Here is a 21,348-nt window from a genome sequence, read left to right as displayed (position 1 = left end):
TTCTCTTGCCTCTGGAGATGTGTTGAGTAAGAAGTTGCTGAGGCCAAAGTCAAAGAGGTTTTCGGCTGCTTTCTTCATGAGGATTTTGATGGCTTCCTGTCTTACATTTAGGTCTTTCACCCATTTTGAGTTTATTTTTGTGTATGGTGTAAGAAAGTGGTCCAGGTTTATTCTTCTTCATGTCGCTGTTCAGTTTTCCCAGCACCACTTGCTGAAGAAACTGTCTTTATTCCATTGGATATTCTTTCCTGCTTTGTCAAAGATTAGTTGGCCATACACTGTGGGTCCATTTCTGGGTTCTCTATCCTGTTCCATTGATCTGAGTGTCTGCTCTTGTGCCAGTACCATACTGTCTTGATGATTATAGCTTTGTAATACAGCTTGACATGTGGGATTGTGATGCCTCCTGCTTTGGTTTTCTTTTTCAAGATCTCTTTGGCTATTCGGAGTCATTTCTGGTTCCATACACATTTTAGGATTGTTTGTTATAGCTCTGTGAAGAATGCTGATATTATTGTGATAGGGATTGCGTTGAATATATAGATTGCTTTGGGTAGTATCGACATTTTAACAATATTTGTTCTTCCTATGCAGGAGCATGGAATCTTTTTCCATTTCTTTGTGTCTTCTTCAATTTCTTTCATAAGCTTTCTATAGTTTTCAGTGTATAGATTTTTCACCTCTTTGGTTAGATTTATTCCTAGGTATTTTATGGTTTTTGGTGCAATTGTAAATGGGATCGATTCTTTGATTTCTCTTTCTGTTGCTTCATTGTTGGTGCATAGGAATGCAACCGATTTCTGTGCATTGATTTTATATCCTGCAACTTTGCTGAATTCATGAATCGATTCTAGCAGTTTTTTGGTGGAATATTTTGGGTTTTCCATATAGAGTATCATGTCATCTGCGAAGAGTTAAAGTTTGACCTCCTCCTGGCCAATTTAGATGCCTTTGGTTTGTGTTGTCTGATTGCTGAGGCTAAGCCCTCCAATACTATGTTGAATAACAGTGGTGAGAGTGGACATCCCTGTCTTGTTCCTGACGTTAGAGTAAAAGCTCTCAGTTTTTCCCCATTGAGGATGATATTATCATTGGGTCTTTCATGTATGGCTTTTATGATCTTGAGGTATGATCCTTCTATCCCTGCTTTCTTGAGGGTTTTTATCAAGAAAGGATGCTGTATTTTGTCAAATGCTTTCTCTGCGTCTATTGAGAGGATCATGTGGTTCTTGTCCTTTCTTTTATTGATGTGAAGAATCACATTGATTGTTTTGCAGATGCTGAACCAGCCCTGCATCCCAGGTAAATCCCGCTTGGTCATGGCGAATAATTGTTCTAATGTATTGTTGGATCCGGTTGGCTAATATCTTATTGGGGATTTTTGCATCCATGTTCATCAGGAAAATTGGTCTATAGTTCTCCTTTTTAGTGGGGTCTCTGTCTGGTTTTGGAATCAAGGTAATGCTGGCCTCATAGAAAGAGTTTGGAGGTTTTCCTTCCATTTCTATTTTTTGGAACAGCTTCAAGAGAATAGGTATTAACTCTTCCTTAAATGTTTGGTAGAATTCCCCTGGAAAGCCATCTGGCCCTGGACTCTTGTTTTTTGGGTGATTTTTGATTACTAATTTGATTTCTTTACTGGGTAGGCTCTGTTCAAATTGTCTATTTATTCCTGTTTCAGTTTTGGTACTTTATATGGAGTTTTACCAAAATTTAAAGGAATAAACAACTCCATTTTATGTGAAATCTTAAAAAAAAAAAATTGTGTGGGGGAAAAAAAGATAAGGAAAATCCTCCCTGCTCCATGAGAGTGTAGCAGTAAAATTAGTCAATAATGTCACCAATGAAAATAGATGTCAAAATCATAAAAGATTACTATCTAACCAAATCCTTAATACCATAATTAATCATGATGTAAGTCATACCAACAGAAAAAAAGTCATAGGATTTTTAAATATGTTGAAACAATGTTTGTAGAATGCAACCTTAATTCACAATGAAAACTTCCAATTTAACTTGAACTAGAAGAAAATCACCTAATAAATGATATCTACAAAAACTAACAGCATACATGATAATATCAGGGAAAACATTAGAGACATTCCCTTGCAATTGCTAACAAAGCAAGGATGCTCACTATTGCCAACCTGGTAAAGAAGGTTCCAGCCCAAGTGTAATCCGAAGCTTAATAGTTGAAAGCAAAGAAATAATCGGGCACATTACTATGATTTTCACATTAAAAAATTTAACAAACAAAATAGAAAAAAATCATGATCATCTCAATAAAGAAAAGGAATTTGACAAAATACAACACCCATTCATGATGAAAACTCAACAAAGTGAGTCTCAACAAAGGCCATTGATGACAAACCCACAGCTAACATCATACTCAGACAAGCTCTTAGTTGTTCACCATCAAGAACAGAAGTACAACAAGGATGTTATCCATTCTTACCACTTTTAGTCAGTGTAGTACTCAAAATCCTAGATGTTGCAATCATACAATAAAAAGAAAAGCATGCAAGTTGGTAAGGAAGAAATAAAACTGTCACTGCTTGCAGATGATGTGGTATTATACATAGAAAACCCTCCCCCAAAAAACTATTACAATAAATGATTTCAGTTAAGTTGCAGGATACAAAATCGATATGTAGACACCTGTTGCATTTCTATACACTAATTACAAAGTAGTAGAAAGAAAAAAAAAACTCCACTTATAATTGCACCAAAAAGAACAAAATACCTAGGAATAAACTTAACCAAGGAAGTGAAAACCTGTACACTAAAAACAATAAGGCATTGATGAGACATTGAAGACTACACAAATAAATAAAAAGATCTGTCATGCTCATGGATTAGGAAAATATTGTTAAAATGTTCATACTACCCAAAGTAATCTACTGAGTAAATATAATCCCTATCAAAGTACCAATGGTATTTTACACTGAACTAGAACAAATACTCCTAAGATTTATATGGAATCACAAAGACCCTGAATAGCCAAAGCAATCCTGAGAAAGAGCAACAAAGCTGGAAGCAGCACAATCTCAGATTTCAAACTATACTACAAAGCTATAGTAATCAAAAACATGTGGAACTGGCACAAAATTAGACACCTATATCAATGGAACTGAATAGAGAGCCCATACTTACATGATCAATTAATCTGGTACACAAGAGGCAAGAAGATACAATAGGGAAAAGACAGTTTCTTCAATAAATGGTACCGGTAAAACTGCACAGCTACATACAAAAGAATAAAACTGGACCACTTTCTTACACCACATAGGAAAATAAACTCAAATGGGTTAAAGACATAAATAGAATACATAAAACCATAAAACTCCTAGAAGAAAACTAGGCAGTAATTTGACATTGGCCTTAGCAACATTTTTCTAGATGTCCAGAAAGAGAAACAAAAGCAAAAATAAACTATTGGGACTACACTAAAATGAAAAGCTTTTGCACAGAGAAAGAAACTGTCAACAAAACAACAAAGGAACCTATTGAATGGGAGAAGATATTTGCAAATCATAAATCCAAAAAGGGGTTAATATCCAGAATATATAAAAAGTTATACAAAACACCAAAAAAAAAATCTAAAAAATGTGCAAGGACCTGAATAGACATTTTTCCCCCCAAGAAAGAGACACAGATAGGTAGCCAACATGAAAAGATGCTCAACTAATCATCAGGGAAATGTAAACCAAAACCACGATGAGGTATCTCCTCACACCAGTCAGAATGGCTAAGAAATAAATGTTGGCAAAGATGTGGAGAATAGGAACTCTCATGCATCCTTGATGGGAATGTAAATTTGTACAGTGTGGTCAACAGTATGTTGGTTACTCAAAAAATTAAAATTACCATAACCCAGTAATTCCACTTCTGGGTATTTACCCAAATAAAAGAAAAACACTAACTCAAAAAGACCTATGCACCCCATGTTTATTGCAGCATTATTTACAAGAGCAAAACAAGCTAAATGTCCATCGATCAATGAATGGATAAATATATGGTATAATACACACACATACACGCACACACACACACGTGTGTGTGTGCAATATTCCATTACTCAGCCATACAAAAGAATGTGATCTTGCCTTTTGAGACAATGTGGGTGAACCTAGAGGGTATAATTAAAGTAAGTCAGACAAAGATAAATACCATATGATTACTCTCATATGTGGAACCTAGAAAACAAAACAAATGAACAAAACAAGAAAACAGATACAGATTCATAAATACAGGGAGCAAACTAGTAGTTGCCAGGGTAAGTGATAGGTGAAGGAGATTAAGAGTTACAAATTTCCAGTTACAACGTAAACAAGTCAGAGGGATAAAAAGTACATCCGATGGGGCGCCTGGGTGGCTTGGTCGGTTAAGCGTCCGACTTCGGCTCAGGTCATGATCTCACAGTCCGTGAGTTCAAGCCCCGCGTCCGGCTCTGTGCTGACAGCTCAGAGCCTGGAGCCTGTTTCGGATTCTGTGTCTCCCTCTCTCTCTGTGCCTGCCCTGTTCATGCTCTGTCTCTCTCTGTCTCAAAAATAAATAAACGTTAAATAAATAAATAAATAAATAGTACATCCGAGGGAATATAGTAAGATTTTAATAACTTTGTATTGTGACAGATGATAACTACACTCACCGTGCTGAGCATTTCCTAATGTGAACAGATTTGTTTTTTTAGTACTTATTTTTGAGTGACAAGGCACAGTGAGGGAAGGGCAAAGAGAGGGAGGGAAAACAAAGAATCCAAAGCAGGCTCCAGGCTCTGAGCTGTCAGCACAGCCCCACCCGGGGCTTGAATTCATGAACCATGGTATCATTTTTGAACCAAAGTGGGGAGGCTTAACTGACTGAGCCACCCAAGCACCCTGACAATTTGAACAGATTTTTAATGTGTTATGAGATATTGACCCAAAAATTAATACAAAGAGGTCGAAGACCAATAAGATCCCAGAATTTCAAGAAGGAAAAAGTGGGAGAGATTAGGGGACTTACATGGCTTTTTTCAAAATTTATTCTACAGCATTAATAATTTAAAAAGAGTGACAAGTCAGCAATAAAGCAATTAAACTAATGAAAGAATCTCAGGAACAAATTGTCATATATGGATACATGACAGAAATGAAAGTCAGTAGGGTAGTAGGTGGGTAAATAATGTTGCAATAACTTGTTACCCGTGTAATGTTTTTAAAATTATCTTTATCTCACACCATACATAAAATTGTGTTTTAGATAAATTATAGACCTGAAAGTGAAATAGAACTATACAACATTTAAAAGAAAATATAGGAGAATATCATTATAAACTCAAGGTAGGGAATAATTTCCTACATAGGACGCAAAAAGAACAAAAATGGGAAGGAAGAAAAATTATTTTAAATTAAAATTTCAATCTTCTACATAATAAATGATCATAAACAAGGCTAAGAAAGAAACTCCAGACTTAGAAAATATATTTGTGAGGGCAATTAATTTCCAAGGATTAGTATCTACAACTACTGATCCAAATTTTCTTTTGTGAATTTTAGATACATAAAAGTTTGTATTAAAAATGAAAAGATTTAAAATAATCATAAACCAATTTTGTGTAACCGTAAATAACATACTTGCTGAAAAATAATTATTTTGCAAAACAAAAACAGTAACTTTGACAAGTATGGTCTTGTTTTACATTTTTGCAAATCTCTAATATCTGGCTTAAAGGAAGACAGGTGGGTTCTCTACTTCTGCAATCTGTTGCAGTCTTATTTTGGTTTATGTATATGAAGAAAACCCAGCTCTACTCACATGAATGTGTACTTGAAAAAGTACACACACACACACACACACACACACGCACGCACGCATACACGCACCTGGGAGAATTTCAAAGTCTCCCAGGTTCTCTACAGGATACTTTGAGAACTGCTATCCTAGAATAAATATTTCCCACAATTCAATAAGAAAAGGCACAGATTTCAGTAGGATAAAAAAAATGGCCACAAGATATAAAGAAGCAATTCTCATAAAAGGAAGTCTAAATGCCCCCAAAACATTTGTTACTCTTTAATAGCTTTAGTAATTAGAGAACTACAATTTAAAATGACAATATAGGGGCACCTGGCTGGCTCAGTCAGTTGAGCATCCGAGTTTAGCTCAGGTGATGATCTCGCAGTTCACTAGTTTGAGCCTTCTGTGTGGCTCTGTGCTGACAGCTCATAGCCTGGACCCTGCTTCGGATTCTGTGTCTTCCTCTCTCTCTGCCCTCCCCGGCTCACACTCTGTCTGTCTCTCACACACACACACAAAAGTAAGTAAACATTAAAAATTTTTGAATGACAATACAGCTTCCACACCCACCAGACAAACCAGAAGTTTTAAATCTGGCAATTATCAATGTTATTAAAGGCTTAAGCAATGATAACCCTTATTCACTGCTGGTGGGTGTGTGGATTGTTGTTTTGAGGAGGGAAAAAAAAAGTTATATTTAGGAAGGTTGCAGCCATCCATATGGTGATACACAGCAATTTCTCTTCTCAATATTTACTTTAAAGAAGCACAAGGAGACTTGCAGAAGGTGGACCACTGAGGCATTGTACTAATACCAAAAATTGAAAACAACCTAAAAGGCCATCCAGAGAAGAAATAGCTAAAAACAAACAAACAAAAAACTGTGGCATTTAGTACAGTGGAATTTTATATAGCAGTTAAATAAGACCAGAGCTACATTATAAAAAAAATCACATGGAAATACTTCTTCTACAATACTGAATGTCTCAGATTGATACATACAGTATACTTTTAGAATTTTTAATAATCCAGTTGACCTTTGAACGACATGGTTTGAATCCTGCAGGTCTACTTGTGGATTTTTTTAATAGAAATACAGTAACTATACTTTCTCTTCCTTATGGTTTTCTTTATTTTAAGCACATAGTACATAACACAGATAATACAAAGTATGTGTTAACTGACTATCAGTAAGGCTTCCGGTCAGCCGTAGGCTGTTTAAATTTTGGGGAGTCAAAGTTCTACACAGACTTTAGACTGCATAGGGGTACATGCCCCTAACCTCCATGTTGTTTGAGGACCAGATGTGCTGTATTTTATGGATATATACATACCTCATATAATGTATTATATTAAAAGAATAAAAAACATGGCAAAGGAATCTATGTATCTACTTTAAAATAGTGGCTTTTGCTGGATAGATATGGAGGAATATTACAACAGGAAGAGGACCTAATAATAGGACATCACATTCATCTTATTTTTCACTCCCCAACAGACAAAAGAAAACTAAAGCAAACATGTCTAAATGGTAGTATTTGTTAAAACTGCTTAAGTAATTGAACATTTTTTGTTATTATTTGCCCCTGTATGTAAATTTGATATTTTATAATACTTTGAACGTTACATTATATTAAAAATCCAAGTTCACATCAGATATGACAGTGGACATAAAACATTAGTTGGGATTTAGGAATGTATCGGGAATTTTATAACATTTCTATGGTAATTTTAGGACAGTAACATTCGAATCATTTTTGAGATGGATTCACCACTTTTCAGTTGTTTATAAATATTTTCCTAATATACTTTCCCCACGATTGTCCTTCTAGACAGCAGAATGCTTCTGTTCATGTTTATTGTGTCCCTGCAGATGGACAGTGTTATGAATACAAATGGATGGCCAGTGCTTGGAAAGGTTCTTCCCGAACAGTCTGGTGTCAAAGGTCAGATGGTATAAATGTAACAGGTAAACCGCCAAATTTCTTTGGTTTTTGAAAGTCTTCCTGTAACACACATGCAGTTGGTTAAACAATTAAGGAAACAAAGATACTCAAGGTATCCAAAACATGTTTCGAATTCAGTAACTAGGCTATATGTAACTGGCGACCAATGACTATTTTTTAATGTTTCAATTAAATTCTTCCTCATCTAGCCATTTTAGACATTGCTGCATGAGTTTGGTTAAAATAGTCTAATTCCAGTAAATTATCATAATTCTCAGATTATCTTTCCTAACAATTTTTATATGTGAATAACTTACCACATGCTAAATATATAGATATATATTTTGTTTCTGGATCTTAGAGACCATATACATGCAGACCAAAAGTATTACAAAGGGAGTATGGTTTTACAAATCTAAGTATCTTGATACTTAGATAATTCAGAAATCTATGTTTTAGTTTTCTGTTCATTAATAGGTAAAATTTGTTGGCAAATCTCAAGCCCAGACTATCTGGGCAGCTAACCCACTCTGTCTCCACTCAAAAATTCTATACTCAAAGAAGAAATCCAAATGAAAAATCTTTCTGAAATGTCCCTTGACCCAAATATACCCCCAAAGAGCTTCTCTAATCTGCAATTACTTCAAGTCTCCTTATCTAAACTCAGTAAATGCAAGGGATCTTAATGTCCCTATGAAGTAGCAAGAAACTTGGCTCCAGGTATGTACTGAACCACCTTGCAAATTTCCTAGGGAAAAAAAAAAACAAGGTTGGAGCCAGAACATCAACCTTAAACATATGACCCAAAGATCTAAGATCTCTCCTTCAACAATTTATTTGTGTAAGTCTAATCTATAGAAATCTTCCTAGTGCAGCAGTAGCATGAGTTTTTTTTTTTTTTTTTCAACGTTTATTCATTTTTGGGACAGAGAGAGACAGAGCATGAATGGGGGAGGTGCAGAGAGAGAGGGAGACACAGAATCGGAAACAGACTCCAGGCTCCGAGCCATCAGCCCAGAGCCCGACGCAGGGCTCGAACTCACGGACCGCGAGATCTTGACCTGGCTGAAGTCGGACGCTTAACCGACTGCGCCACCCAGGCGCCCCAACATGAGTTTTGACAGTTAACTGCTTAGGGGAACCTGCTGACTTACTGCCATCGTTTTAACCCTCTGGCAGGGAGAGAAAGTAATGTGCATTTGGGTGTCTGTGAGTAATGTCCATTTATAAATTTAGCTGTAATATATACATCAAGATAACAGGAACAGGAATCAATATGCTTTTTGGAAAGCATCAATTTTTATATTAAATTTTAAATTACCTGCATTTATTTAAACGTAATTACTTATTTCCTCCCTATGAAAGCTGGAACAGGATATCAAATTATGTTTTTGTGAAGGTAAGATTTTATACATGACAAATCTGTATCAAGAAACCATTGATAATAGCAACCCTCAGTGGACACATATATAACAAAGAAGAGACCCCTGCCAGGAAACTCTTTGCTCTCTCTCAGTATTAGGCAGAAAATGTTCCAACCACACCACTGTTAAGAGGCATATGGGGAGAAAGAGTCCTGGGAAGGGAAGCTTAGATTTTCTAAATTTGAAGGCATTTATAGAGGTGGTACATTCGACTCAAGTGTTGAAAATGAAGGTCTGCATTCTTTAAACTATTCAGAGGGGCTGTTGCAGCTTCCCCAGAGGGTCCTATTACTTCTCAGGGCTTTTTTCCAAATATGGATGCAAATAATATTTGTTTGCCTTCTCTTCTACATATTAAAAGCTCTTTTCTCACTAAAATTGGGGATAGTCCCCAATGTCAAGGTAAGTCAAATTTTAAAAGACTTACTGTAGAAATCATATGTTCACCTTCTTTTTAATTCGTTAAACTATTCCATGTATTTCTTTCTAATACTCTTTGATACCAAAAAGCCAACATGTAAATGATTTGTGATCAATTCTGTATGCATTCTTCTTCCATCTTTTAGGAGTGGTAAGATTTCTTTATGAGAAATAGACAAGCATGTGCAGTATATAACCTACCTTGTCCGCCTGCTTCAGTTTTATGAAGTTGTCCTTATTAGAAATCAAGATGTTATTTTCCTTTTTCTTCATGTGTTTAATGATAATAACTTAAACGTGGACATTTAACTGCAATTGCCTTGCAATGACTAACTGCTTTCCCATCACAATTTTTTTTTGATGAATAGTGTATTTATATTATTGAGAGATAAGGCAAAGAATTAACAAGAGTTAGCTTTGATCTGGGGCGCCTGGGTGGCGCAGTCGGTTAAGCGTTCGACTTCAGCCAGGTCACGATCTCGCGGTCCGTGAGTTCGAGCCCCGCGTCAGGCTCTGGGCTGATGGCTCAGAGCCTGGAGCCTGTTTCCGATTCTGTGTCTCCCTCTCTCTCTGCCCCTCCCCCGTTCATGCTCTGTCTCTCTCTGTCCCAAAAATGAATAAACGTTGAAAAAAAAAATTAAAAAAAAAAAAAAAAAGAGTTAGCTTTGATTAAATCCCAGGGGATGATCAGTTCCATAAATAAAGGAAAAAACTTCGCTTTCCTAAAATTCTGTTCAAGTGAGCAAGTATGGTTTGAAACTCTAAGTTCCTTCCACATCAGCAATATGGTTTCTCCAGGACATCTGTTCCCATCTTAAAACCTCACTTTTAACAACTTATGCAGGCACACTCTACTTGAAAAGAAGAAAGAGAAGGAAGAAAAAACAGCTGCAATGTCAAGTTTAAACAATAACATAAATATACCTCCTAGTAGCTACACGTGTTTTCTTTCCTCTACCCCCAAAACTCCTGAATTAGCAGGAATTGTAAATTTTCTCAAAGAAATACGCATTATTAAAGAAGAACATGTATGTGGTAGTCACGTAAATTAAAGAGACATCTCAAACAATGTGACAACTATTTCTTTGGACAGCCAAGAAAAAAGTTAACTTCGAAGGAAAATTAAATCTGTTTTGTAATGTTTAACTGGGCCAACAGGGGGGACTAGGATAGAAATAGCCCTTGTGCAATTAGTGTTTTCAAAGTAGCAACTAAAAAACAAGCGCTTACTGAGCACCTGCTGAGTTCCAGGCTCTGTGCCATCTGCTCTGAAGAAGAACAAGAGTCTCTGGGGCGCCTGGGTGGTTCAGTCAGTTAAGCATCCAACTTCAGCTCAAGTCATGATCTCACAGTTCTTGAATTTGAGCCCCACGTTGGGCTCTGTGCTGACAGCTCAGAGCCTGGAACCTGCTTCAGAATCTGTAACTCCCTCTCTCTTTGTGCTTCCCCTGCTCACACTCTCTCTCAAAAAATAAGTAAATGTTAAGAAAAATAAAAAAGAAGAGCCTCAAGTTCCTGTATCAAGTGGTCAAGGTTAACCAACTATCTCACAATCAGTTGCTCTCAGAAAAATCCATGGATTCCCAAAGTGGTTCAGGATTCAAAGACACGTCTATACAATAGTGTATTTCTATCATTGCAAGAGATGCTGCTTGTCAATGTATGATTTTCTGTTCTGCAGGGGGCTGCTTGGTGGTGCGCCAGCCTGATGCTGACAGGTCTTGTAACCCACCGTGTAGTCAACCCCACTCTTACTGTAGTGAGGTATGTGTGAATTCATTAGGATAAATAAACTAGCTTCCTTATTTCTCACCCCACTGACTCTTGTACTGTCCATTTCCCCCCCAAAACGCATGTCTTGCGGCCTGCAACTTAATTTCTGGATCTCTCCGTTTATCAATGTAAATAATTCTGAACGTACTTGTTTCTGTTAGAATAATTTGTGTACAGTAAAAACTGTATGTCCTTTTTTATGTAGTTAAGACAGAAACTACATGTGGTAAACTTCCAAAACAATACTTCTTGAAAGCCTTCTTTTCAAGTCCTATCTGTCATGCTTTCAAAGATCACCTTATATGTGTAGAAATCCTCTTGTTCTCCTGCAGATGAGGACATGCAGTTGTGAAGAAGGATACACTGAAGTCATGTCTTCTAATGGTACACTTGAGCAATGCACACTTATCCCCGTGGTGGTGATACCCACTGTGGAGGACAAAAGAGGAGATGTGAAAACGAGTCGCGCAGTACATCCAACCCCATCCTCCAATAACCCAACAGGACGGGGAAGGACCTGGTTTCTACAGCCATTTGGGCCAGGTGAAGTGACTAGACAGTGTTGATGTAGAATCTCTTACTTATACATTTAACCATGTCAAAGGATTAAAAGAATGAGCAAGCATTTTCATATGAGCTATTATTTCATCTGTACTCATTTATTCTGATACTGCCATATATTATGTTTTTACTATTATAAAAAAAGCACTCATGCTCAAAGTTCAGAGAAATGACTTTCTTCTATGGAAAAAAAAATTAGGATATTAGTTATTTTGATCTCAGACCTACATTTACAAGTATAATTACGATCATATTGAATAAAGAAATCTAACAGTGAAAATATTAATGAGGAAAAAAGTGTATTGTCATTCAGAACTGGAACAAATAAAACTGTAAAGACATTCAAGAATTTTTCATTTGACCACAGACGGGTATTAATTTGAACCTAAAATAGGAACATCAGTAATGCAGTGCTGTGCCAAGGGGCACTTGGTGGCCAGCCCAATTTCTATCAGCTCTTCCGTTTGATAAACTGAAGTAATAAGAACCTGTACTAGCATCAGATACAGAAGGGCAGGGATGGAGCCTTCCTGTCTAGATGGGATGATCTAAATTTGAAGACTGACCAGACCCCTGTCATATTAAACAGACATAGTTCATGTGTCTAGTAATGGACTTGAAGCCAACACAGGCAAAAGCTTGAAGGTCTAATAAAATGCTATCCCTACTCTGTATACTTTCTCTCCCCAGTTGAAATCAACTCTATGCTTATTCCCGGAACTAATGCTGGTGCTTAAAATTGTGCTATGAAGGCTATATGGTAGGTAAGATCATGATGGTGTTTCTTACACCAAGAGGAATCGCTAGTGACCAAAGGAAATCTCCAGGCAAAGCCAGGTGCAGTCTACCTTATACTTGTTAGAAACACGAGAAAAGAAAGAATCCTCATAGCTAGCACATCTCTCTTTGGAATGTATTAAGTCAAAACACTTTCCCTTATTGGAGAATCATTATTAGGATTTTAAGTATTTGCAGTTTTGGAGTGAGGTAGCTCAAATACTGTGATTTAACCACATTATCCCTGCCTTGGTAAGGTTCATAGCTGAAATACAATATATTTTGCAAAGCTGACTTGTCTTTGCAAACACGGGCAACTCTTCTCTCAGTATTCAAGATCGTGGACCAGCAAATGGCTGTTAGCAATTGTGACCTTGAATAAGAATCCATGCAGATCTCCTCAAATCAAAACTGGTTTTTAAAAAGAGTGTTTTAAGTTTAATATATAGCTTCCCTAAAGTGAGTATTTTAGTATATTAAAAAGGTTTATGTTCTTAAAAAGTACACTTAGGCATTGTTCTTGGTTTTTGAGGAACTCAAAGATTATTTGTTGAAGAACTCTCAGGGCAGACTTTAAACCAGTGTCTAATTTTTTAAGTCTTTAGAATTGAAAAGAAGGCTACTTAGAATATTAACAGAATGTTTCCAACTAATGGATCCCCTGGGTTGATCCAGCTTCAGGCAGAAAAAACATTTGTTTTTGATGCCTTCCAAATATTAAATAAACCAGAGTGTCTCTGAAGTCCATTTGCCCAATCTATAATTTTTGCACCAATAGCACCTTTAATTTTATGTATGCAACAGAAAATATATGTTGATGTGAGTTTCAGATTAAGTTAGGTAAGGTTATTAATACTATCTTCTAGTTGAGGTTTATTCTTAACACAAAACTAAGAAGTTCAAAGAAAATAAGACCAGAAAACCAAATTAGGGAAGTTCCTGTCTTGCCTAATTCCATATAATAGAAAAGGTAGAAAAAATTATTCAGAGTTAAAAAGTTATATGTTATAATCAAACTTGGCTATTTTTGCTAATGATGTTGTCAAATGAACCTTAAAATACAGTGTAAGTGTAAATTAGATAAAAGATTAATTCTAAAAAAAGTTGAATAGATTCACTTTCAATTCATCTAGGAAAAAAAAGGCTAAAGTGACAAAATTTATGTTCAAATACCTGTCTGCATCAACCCTAAGCTATTGGACTTTCTTGAAATTGCATTATTTTTCTTCTTGTAATAGCTATTCTTAGAGTGAAAATCAGAACAAAATGTTTATTTAGCATTACACATATATTTGATTTGAACTAAAATTTAGTTAAGCAGCAGCAAAAATTTAGGCATATAAACTTGAAATCTGAACACAAATTTAATTGAAAACATTATTTCTTTGCCTTTCAAGTCTCATTGATAATTTACCATTAATGAAGCAGCATCTAACTCATAGTAGCAGCGTTGCATTCATCATTAACTGTGCCTAAGCAATAATTCATTTTGTTTTGAAATAATGTGGTCATATGTGGCTGGTCATTGGTCATAGTTAAAGACTGTCTCATATATATATATATATATATATATATATATATATATATATATATATAAAATCACACACCAAACTAATGTAAATTAATGACTAATATCCATTCTTCTTAGATGGGAGACTAAAGACCTGGGTTTACGGTGTAGCAGCTGGGGCATTTGTGTTACTCATCTTTATTGTCTCCATGATTTATCTAGCTTGGTGAGTAACTATTTCACAATCTCAGGGGGCACAACAATGTATTTCAGCAAAAATACTGTCGGTTGACCATAACACAGGAACAGCAAACTATATCAAATAAGTATTCCACATTGAGTGTTCGTCTGCAATTCTAAATAAAAATGGCTTCTGTCATAGTTGGTCTAAAACCTACCAAATCTGAGCTGTTTGAAATCTGAAAATGAGCCAGAGCTGCGCCAGGTCATCTTAAGTGTGTTCTCCTTGGTTCTGCAAGAGAATACTGCTTCATATGCTTACGGTGAACTCCAGACTGATCCTCAGTTACCACTGGAGGAAGAGATTATGGTCATACCTAATCCGATTCAACTACCTTTTTAAACATATATTATAAATTATGTATTATTTACAAAGATTTCTGCTCAAATATAAATGACTATACTATAGTATTTCCATTGTTAAAACCAGAGGAATTCCATTTGATAATTCACTTTTATAAGATAATAAAATACGGGAGGAGTTCTTTTTCAATTTTATTCAGACCATACCTAAGAAATTCAAAGATACCAGAGTATCCAATTCTAAGATTGAATTTAGGTCATACAGGCAATTAGCAACTTTATCAATACATTTCAAAGTTTGTCATTTGAAACAGTAAAATTTACAAATGATTCTTTCTCCTATTGTTGTTGTGTTGTTTACAGCAAAAAGCCAAAGAAACCCCAAAGAAGGCAAAACAACCGACTGAAACCTTTAACCTTAGCCTATGATGGAGACGCAGACATGTAAAATATAACTTACCTTGGCAACAACCAGTTTCAGATTTCTGACTTTGCAGTAGACATCCAGAAGCCACAAAGCTCTTCATACTGTGTGAATTAAAATGCAATGTAACTTTTTAAAAGAGCATCAAAGAAAGGAGTGAAAATCACAGTGCCATTGGAGATATTAAGACAGTACCACTTACAAAAAAACAAACAAAAAAACAAAAAACAAAAAAAAACAGCCCTGAGAATTCTAGGAGTTTTAGTTGAATACATGCTGCATTCTAAGTTTTCTGTGATCTTTTCTGAAATCTACCAACTGACAATTCACATTCATCTCTAAAATATGGTTGTGGAATTGTTCAGTTAGGATGCCTGATCCAAGCCTCTGTCGGCAGTGTTAACCCGTAACAACATTTTAGCATGAAGAGTTTATACCAAGATCTCTACAATACTATAGTGAAGCATAACAACATGTATACGCAATTGAATGATACACATTACTACGTCAGACTATGTACTTGTTAATAAGCAATTTTAATGGTGAATAAAAGATAAGCGAATAAAAGATAAGCTCTAAGCAGAGCAGAAAACCCATTGAGTAAATTCAGCATCTTGGTCCTTGATGATAGCTTTCATTAACCTGCATTTCAGAGGCAAAGACTTTCTTCTAAGAATTAGTTTGTGTCTTTCTCCAAAATACGAATGCTGGACATGTACTAGGATCTTAGAGAAAAAAAAAAAAGTCCTCAAGTTCAGTATTTTATAGTGGTTATTGTCTGGAAAACTTATTTGCTTGTGTTAATATATTTCTACTTTCCCTAATTTTCAAACTGGTTGCCTGCATCTCTTTTGCTATATGGAAGGCACATTTTTGCACTATATTAGTGCAGCATGATAGGCACTTAACCAGTATTGCCATAGAAACTGCCTCTTTTCATATGGGATGAAGACATATGTGCTCAGAGTGTCACGGAGACATTTGCAAGTTCTTGTATTCTAAAGAGTACAAAGTTCAGTTTGGATGGCAACAGGATGGAATTCACTATTACATCTGCTGTATACACTCTTCCTCATTGCTGCAGCCATTGCGAAATCAACCACATGGCAGGGATTTAAATGTTCAAATCCCGAACTCATTAACCTTTCAAAAGATGGATCTCTCTAGTTGGTTTTTAATTGTACTTTGAAGGCTGTTTATGACTAGATTTTTATATTTGTTATCTTTGTTAAAAAAAGAAAAGAAAAGAAAAAAAGGAGCTGGTTGTCTTTTTAATTTTGAGCAGATGGAGAAAATAAGGTCTTGATAATTTTTGTAACTAAAAGGAATCAAAATTGTGTGTTGACTCTTTTTTCTGATTCACATTCTTCATTTCATGTCAAATGTATCCATGGTTGTGTCTTTCTTACTACTAAAATTTGAAGGAGTCTTTGTATGATTTCAAAAGCTAAAATTTTCAAGAGAGAATAAGTGTTTTGCCCAGGGCTTTGTTAAATATCTAGACCAAGGGTCGCAAACTTTTTCTGTCGAGGCCCAGATAGTAGAAATTTTCAGCCAGGTCTTTGTCACAACTTTCAATTCTGTCATCAGAAGAATGCAGGTGTAGACAATACACAGTACATAGAAGAATGAACATGGCAGTTTCCCAGTAAACTTCCCATTATAAAGACAGTCATCAGGTCACATTCATTTGCAGGTTGTGGTTTGCTGACCGCTGGTCTAGAAGTTTTTTCAGTGCTTACCTCTTAATTGTGTCATCTTTTGTTTTCATTCATTTACCTTAGAATATGAGAACTGTTTAATTTCAAAAGTGAAAAGGAGTCATTCAACTTTTTCACTGTTTTGGAAGTAGTTGTATTTTTCACAGATGTAGCCCTGGGAAAGGCACAGTGAAGTACTATCTATCTGATTTGGTAGACTTCTTGTGTGTGAAAAGAAAATTCAAAAGGTGCCATTAAAAAGCAATTCCATTTTTCAGGCAACATTTACTGCAACAACATTTGGTAGAGGGGAGGACATTAGGTTTTCAGGTCTTTTAAAAATAGTATAATAAGCTATTTTATCTTAAACATAGCTGTGTTGCCATAAAAGTGGTTTAGACTAGGTGTTTTACATTCATAGTAGAGTTTGAGCTCCCCCTGCTGTTCACTGGATTATATGCAAAGATTACAAAAAACATCAGATTATCAGATGTTGTTGCCTCAAAAATTAACAAATTTCTACCTATTTCACTAAGAATTAAATGTAGAAAGCACTAATTCCTTATTAAACATTCACTGTATTAGGCAAAGCAAATCATTTAAAAGCAAATAGGTGGTCACAAAGATGAGAATTTTACTTTAAATCAAAGATTTAAACAAAAAAACTCATGAAAACAAATTCCATTGCATCTGTCTTATTGAAGAGAAGGAATAAAAATCATACGATTGTTCTAAAACTGTGATCGTCAGTGTATGCACTCAGGGGTCTTCCAGATAATCCTCAAGTTGATCTCTTTGAATAAAATGTACAAAATCGTTGAGAAATAATCTGCGGTTACTTGAAGAATTTAGCTAACAGCCTTATAAAACGCGTGCAGCACCTACTAACTTTGAAGTTACTGAATAGAATAAAATAGCATTGCACAAAAGCTATACTTCTGATACTGTAAAAGGTCACTAATTCAGAAGGCAGATCAGTATCGTGTAACCCATATATTAAGAATTAATGAACTGATCAAAAATAATCAATTTTATGAAAATACATTATTTTATTCATAAATTAGTTACATTTTACAACACTATATATATAAAGGAGACTGGGTTCAATGTGACCTAACACTAGGGAACGTATTGGAAGTTCACTGTTAGGACTGGGTGGCCTCTTGTTACAAAGATGGAAGGCAGGACATGTAGCCAGCTGGCTACTTTGGACAAATGAAGGTTACTATATTCATGTTTACAACATGAAAATAGCCTTAGTTTTGTTCCTGGCATGAGGCAATAATGAGTGAAGAACGTTACTGGAATGTCATAAATATTTTATTCCTCCTGTTCAATTCTAGCAGTTCAGGAGGGGGATATACTAGTAACTGGTCCGTTGATACTTTTGCCTTACCAAAATGATCTGTGAGCCCACAAAAGATTTAGAACTACTGCTCTATAAACATGAAGGTCTGTTTGGTTTAAAAAAAAAAAAAAGAAAGAAAAAAGAATGACACAGTATTATACTATTTTGCTGGATTGTTTCAATAGAAACCACACAAAATTGGCACAACTGATCTCTCTTTAGAGGGTGATTTGCTTCTTTATCACTATCTAATCTAGGATATGGACCAGAATTCTTATTTGAAAGCCTTTTTGAAGACACTATAGTGTAGCTTCAAGCTAATTTAGAAAGGAGTGCATAAAAGCATGTTCTTAATTATAACAAAGCACAAATCACTTATGACAAAACAAATACTTCTTGAATTATCACATGTAAGATACTCTGCTAGACACTGTAAAACAATTAGTCATGACTTTTGTATCGAAGACATTCAAAAAAAGGAATTATGTTTAATGAGTGAAGAAGTTACTTAAATCACCCTTTACTCAATTTGTCTCTAGTGTGAGATTTTTACCTTGTGTAATGTCCATGTCTCAGGCCATGCTGTTAGGCTTTTGCTGTAACCCTCCTTTGCCCTCAGGTAGGTGGCAATGCTCAGTGTGGCTTAATCAGAACACTGTTAAGTTCCTGGACATTGCAAGATAAAGCCACATATGCAGAACTTCTTACAGGAAGTAACATCTCTCAGTAACCTCCTCTAAATCTCTGTACCCATTGCTCCTTTATGATCATTTTCTCTGGTGTCTCTCTGCTCTCTTAACAACAATGTTGTCTACTTTTCTCAGAACCGCCATGTACCAATACATGCTCAAAGTGTTAAGAAAGGGGGGGAAAGGTGAAGCTATTTCTTACCTATTACAGTCCAAGTGTCACTTAGAGTGTGAACATCTTGATTCAAACAAAATGTAAGATGTAGAAGACATAACCCCCTCAAAAAAAAAAAAAAGACTTTCTGTAAAAATGTCAATATCTATCCTCTATTAAGTATGACCCAGTTATCTCGTCCTCCTCCTCACCTCTGTGCTCATGTCCCACCCTGTTAAGAGAGGAAGGCAGGCCTGTACCTTACAGAAAGGAGAGCCCCTTCTTGGGCTTAGTGGGAGTTTGAATAGATTTGTAAGAATCATGCTTCCAAAATCATCTGAGATGTATGTGTCAAAGTATTGCCAAATTCAAACGTGTTTCTTGTTCTATTTCCCACCAAGTCCGAAGGTGTTGAAAGGGAGAGCCGTATGGGAAAGAATTTGTGAAGAATCTTGTCAGCAAGTGAGCTTTCTTAGGTCTAGTTTACATGTGAGAATACAACATCTGCCTGTCCCACCTGGTCCCATCTTCAGGTAGCCGTGACTACAAAAGAGGATTTCGGCCTCTTAAACTGGAGTGTGGGCCAAGCAAGCATGACTCTTCATAAAAAGGATGTTTTGCAGTGTGATTATGGTAATTCTCTGTCTAGCAGGGACACTGAAAATGGTTATGTCTACTTTATTGAGTAAAACATGCTAAGTGGATAGAGTTAACGTTGTAGTTTTATGTTTTCATGCTTCTACCCAGCCAGATCTGAAAACGAGCAGTATACGAAAACTTTTAGTTTGTGGCAGTCAGTCATGTTTTCAGCAGTCAAAATCTCTAGTCTATTTAGAATGAAAAACTGTCAGTCTTGTGTTTCGTAGACTTTTTTTTCTTAAAAGCAATAGTTTCTAGAGCATCTACTTTGAAACTTCAATGAAATTTTCACAACTATTTTTCAGCAATCTATGTGTGTTTGTTTTTAAAAAGTAAACATTAAGATCCCCTCTCTGGTACTTTTTCCTGCCTATTTGTAGCACAGAGATTTGAAGAGATCAGTATCTGTCATTGTAAAATATAACTTTATTAAATTTGCAATATGTCTTTATATAAATTATAATCCCCTAAGTGTTTTTTGTTAATTTAATTACCTGAATATTTATTTTGTTTAAATAAGGAGGCAGCTGTCTAAGAAGTTTTTGTTAATATTACTTTGTAAATTGTGTAATGTAATTTATTTTAAATTATGTACATTTCTTTTTTAATGCACAAGATGTCTATGTACAATTACAGATTTGGAAATAATGTCACTAGCTTTATTCAGTTAATACAGATGGCATGTGAAGATGTAATATGCTTTTTTACATTTTCATATGGGTTATTTGTAAATACGTTGCCAACAAACATAAACATGGAAATCATTTTCATTCTACTCAAGTGTACTTTTTAATTTGCATCATTTGCTGCTCATAGGTGGGTTAAAAATATATATATTTCAGTGAATATCCAAACACTTTTACTGCTCTATTGCCTGTTCCTGAATCTTTTTTTTTTTTTTTTTTTTTTTTAATAACTCTAGTGGAGAAAGTTCAAGAGACGCAAACCTTAACTTTAAAAGTCTGCTGAGGCCACCACGTTCATCATTGTGGACAAATGACCTGTTGGTGTCCAGTCAATTAAAAGAGCACCAGCAGAGGATAATAAGACACTCTCGAACAGAGTGCAACACTAACTGCCCCCTCAGTTGGAAGGCAAATCCCTCCCTGTGCCTTTCTCCTTATGTCTGCTAATAAAAGACCAAACGTATCAAACAAGGTAGGAGGTCACACATTGTTTCCAAATTAAGATGCGCACATTCACAAAATCAGAAAGGGATGTGTAAATTACTGCCAGTGCAGCTAGGAGTTAAGACATTTTCTGAAATAGCTGTTTGCCGCAATATAATTAAGAAGGGAACCCTTAAACTTCATATATGATACCCCTCAAAATATGCAGCTAGCCTCAAGTACTTGATGGAAAACTCATTTTCAGTCTCCTTATATTCCATATTGTTCATGACAATTGAATCTAGATGAAAACATGTTTCAATCACCCAGATAATTCTTTTTTATGTATCTAGATATGCAGTGTCAAATTACTAACTTCAGGTTTTATGTTGCAACTCCAGTTTATGTCCTGCAAACACAAACATGAACATGACTGGTTCCATATTTGCTTTGCAAATATTCCATATTTGCTTCTTCTAAGTACCTAGTGATTTCTGTCATTAAACTCCGAACGTACGCCAAAGAAAAGCCAACACACACTTCAAAGTAC

The 21,348-nt window shown here is 35.6% G+C and overlaps 1 protein-coding gene and 1 long non-coding RNA gene across 4 annotated transcripts in view; one reads left to right on the top strand and one right to left on the bottom strand.

Annotated features, from left to right (window-relative positions):
* The window catches only part of THSD7A (thrombospondin type 1 domain containing 7A), a 443,308-nt gene extending 422,844 nt beyond the window's left edge, over positions 1 to 20,464 (top strand). For 2 of the 3 annotated variants that reach the window (XM_045494930.1, XM_045494929.1), the window contains 5 exons: positions 7,655 to 7,750; positions 11,253 to 11,335; positions 11,677 to 11,887; positions 14,331 to 14,418; positions 15,099 to 20,464. In XM_045494930.1, coding sequence (XP_045350886.1) covers positions 7,655 to 7,750; positions 11,253 to 11,335; positions 11,677 to 11,887; positions 14,331 to 14,418; positions 15,099 to 15,183 — 563 coding nt within the window. In that variant the 3' untranslated portion in view covers positions 15,184 to 20,464. The remainder of the gene's footprint in view (positions 1 to 7,654; positions 7,751 to 11,252; positions 11,336 to 11,676; positions 11,888 to 14,330; positions 14,419 to 15,098) is intronic. The other variant, XM_045494931.1, reaches the window with a different exon arrangement.
* LOC123606490 lies at positions 6,666 to 11,752 on the bottom strand. Its single transcript, XR_006716315.1, has 2 exons — positions 11,642 to 11,752; positions 6,666 to 7,787 (listed from the first exon to the last, which is right to left on the bottom strand). It is a non-coding gene; the product is annotated as an uncharacterized LOC123606490 (long non-coding RNA).
* Positions 20,465 to 21,348: the final 884 nt, after the last annotated feature.

Source organism: Leopardus geoffroyi, chromosome A2 (genome assembly GCF_018350155.1).
Source record: "Leopardus geoffroyi isolate Oge1 chromosome A2, O.geoffroyi_Oge1_pat1.0, whole genome shotgun sequence".
NCBI lineage: Eukaryota > Metazoa > Chordata > Mammalia > Carnivora > Felidae > Leopardus > Leopardus geoffroyi.
Note: the sequence above shows the minus strand (reverse complement) of the source record. Positions and strands in the feature narration are given on the sequence as shown.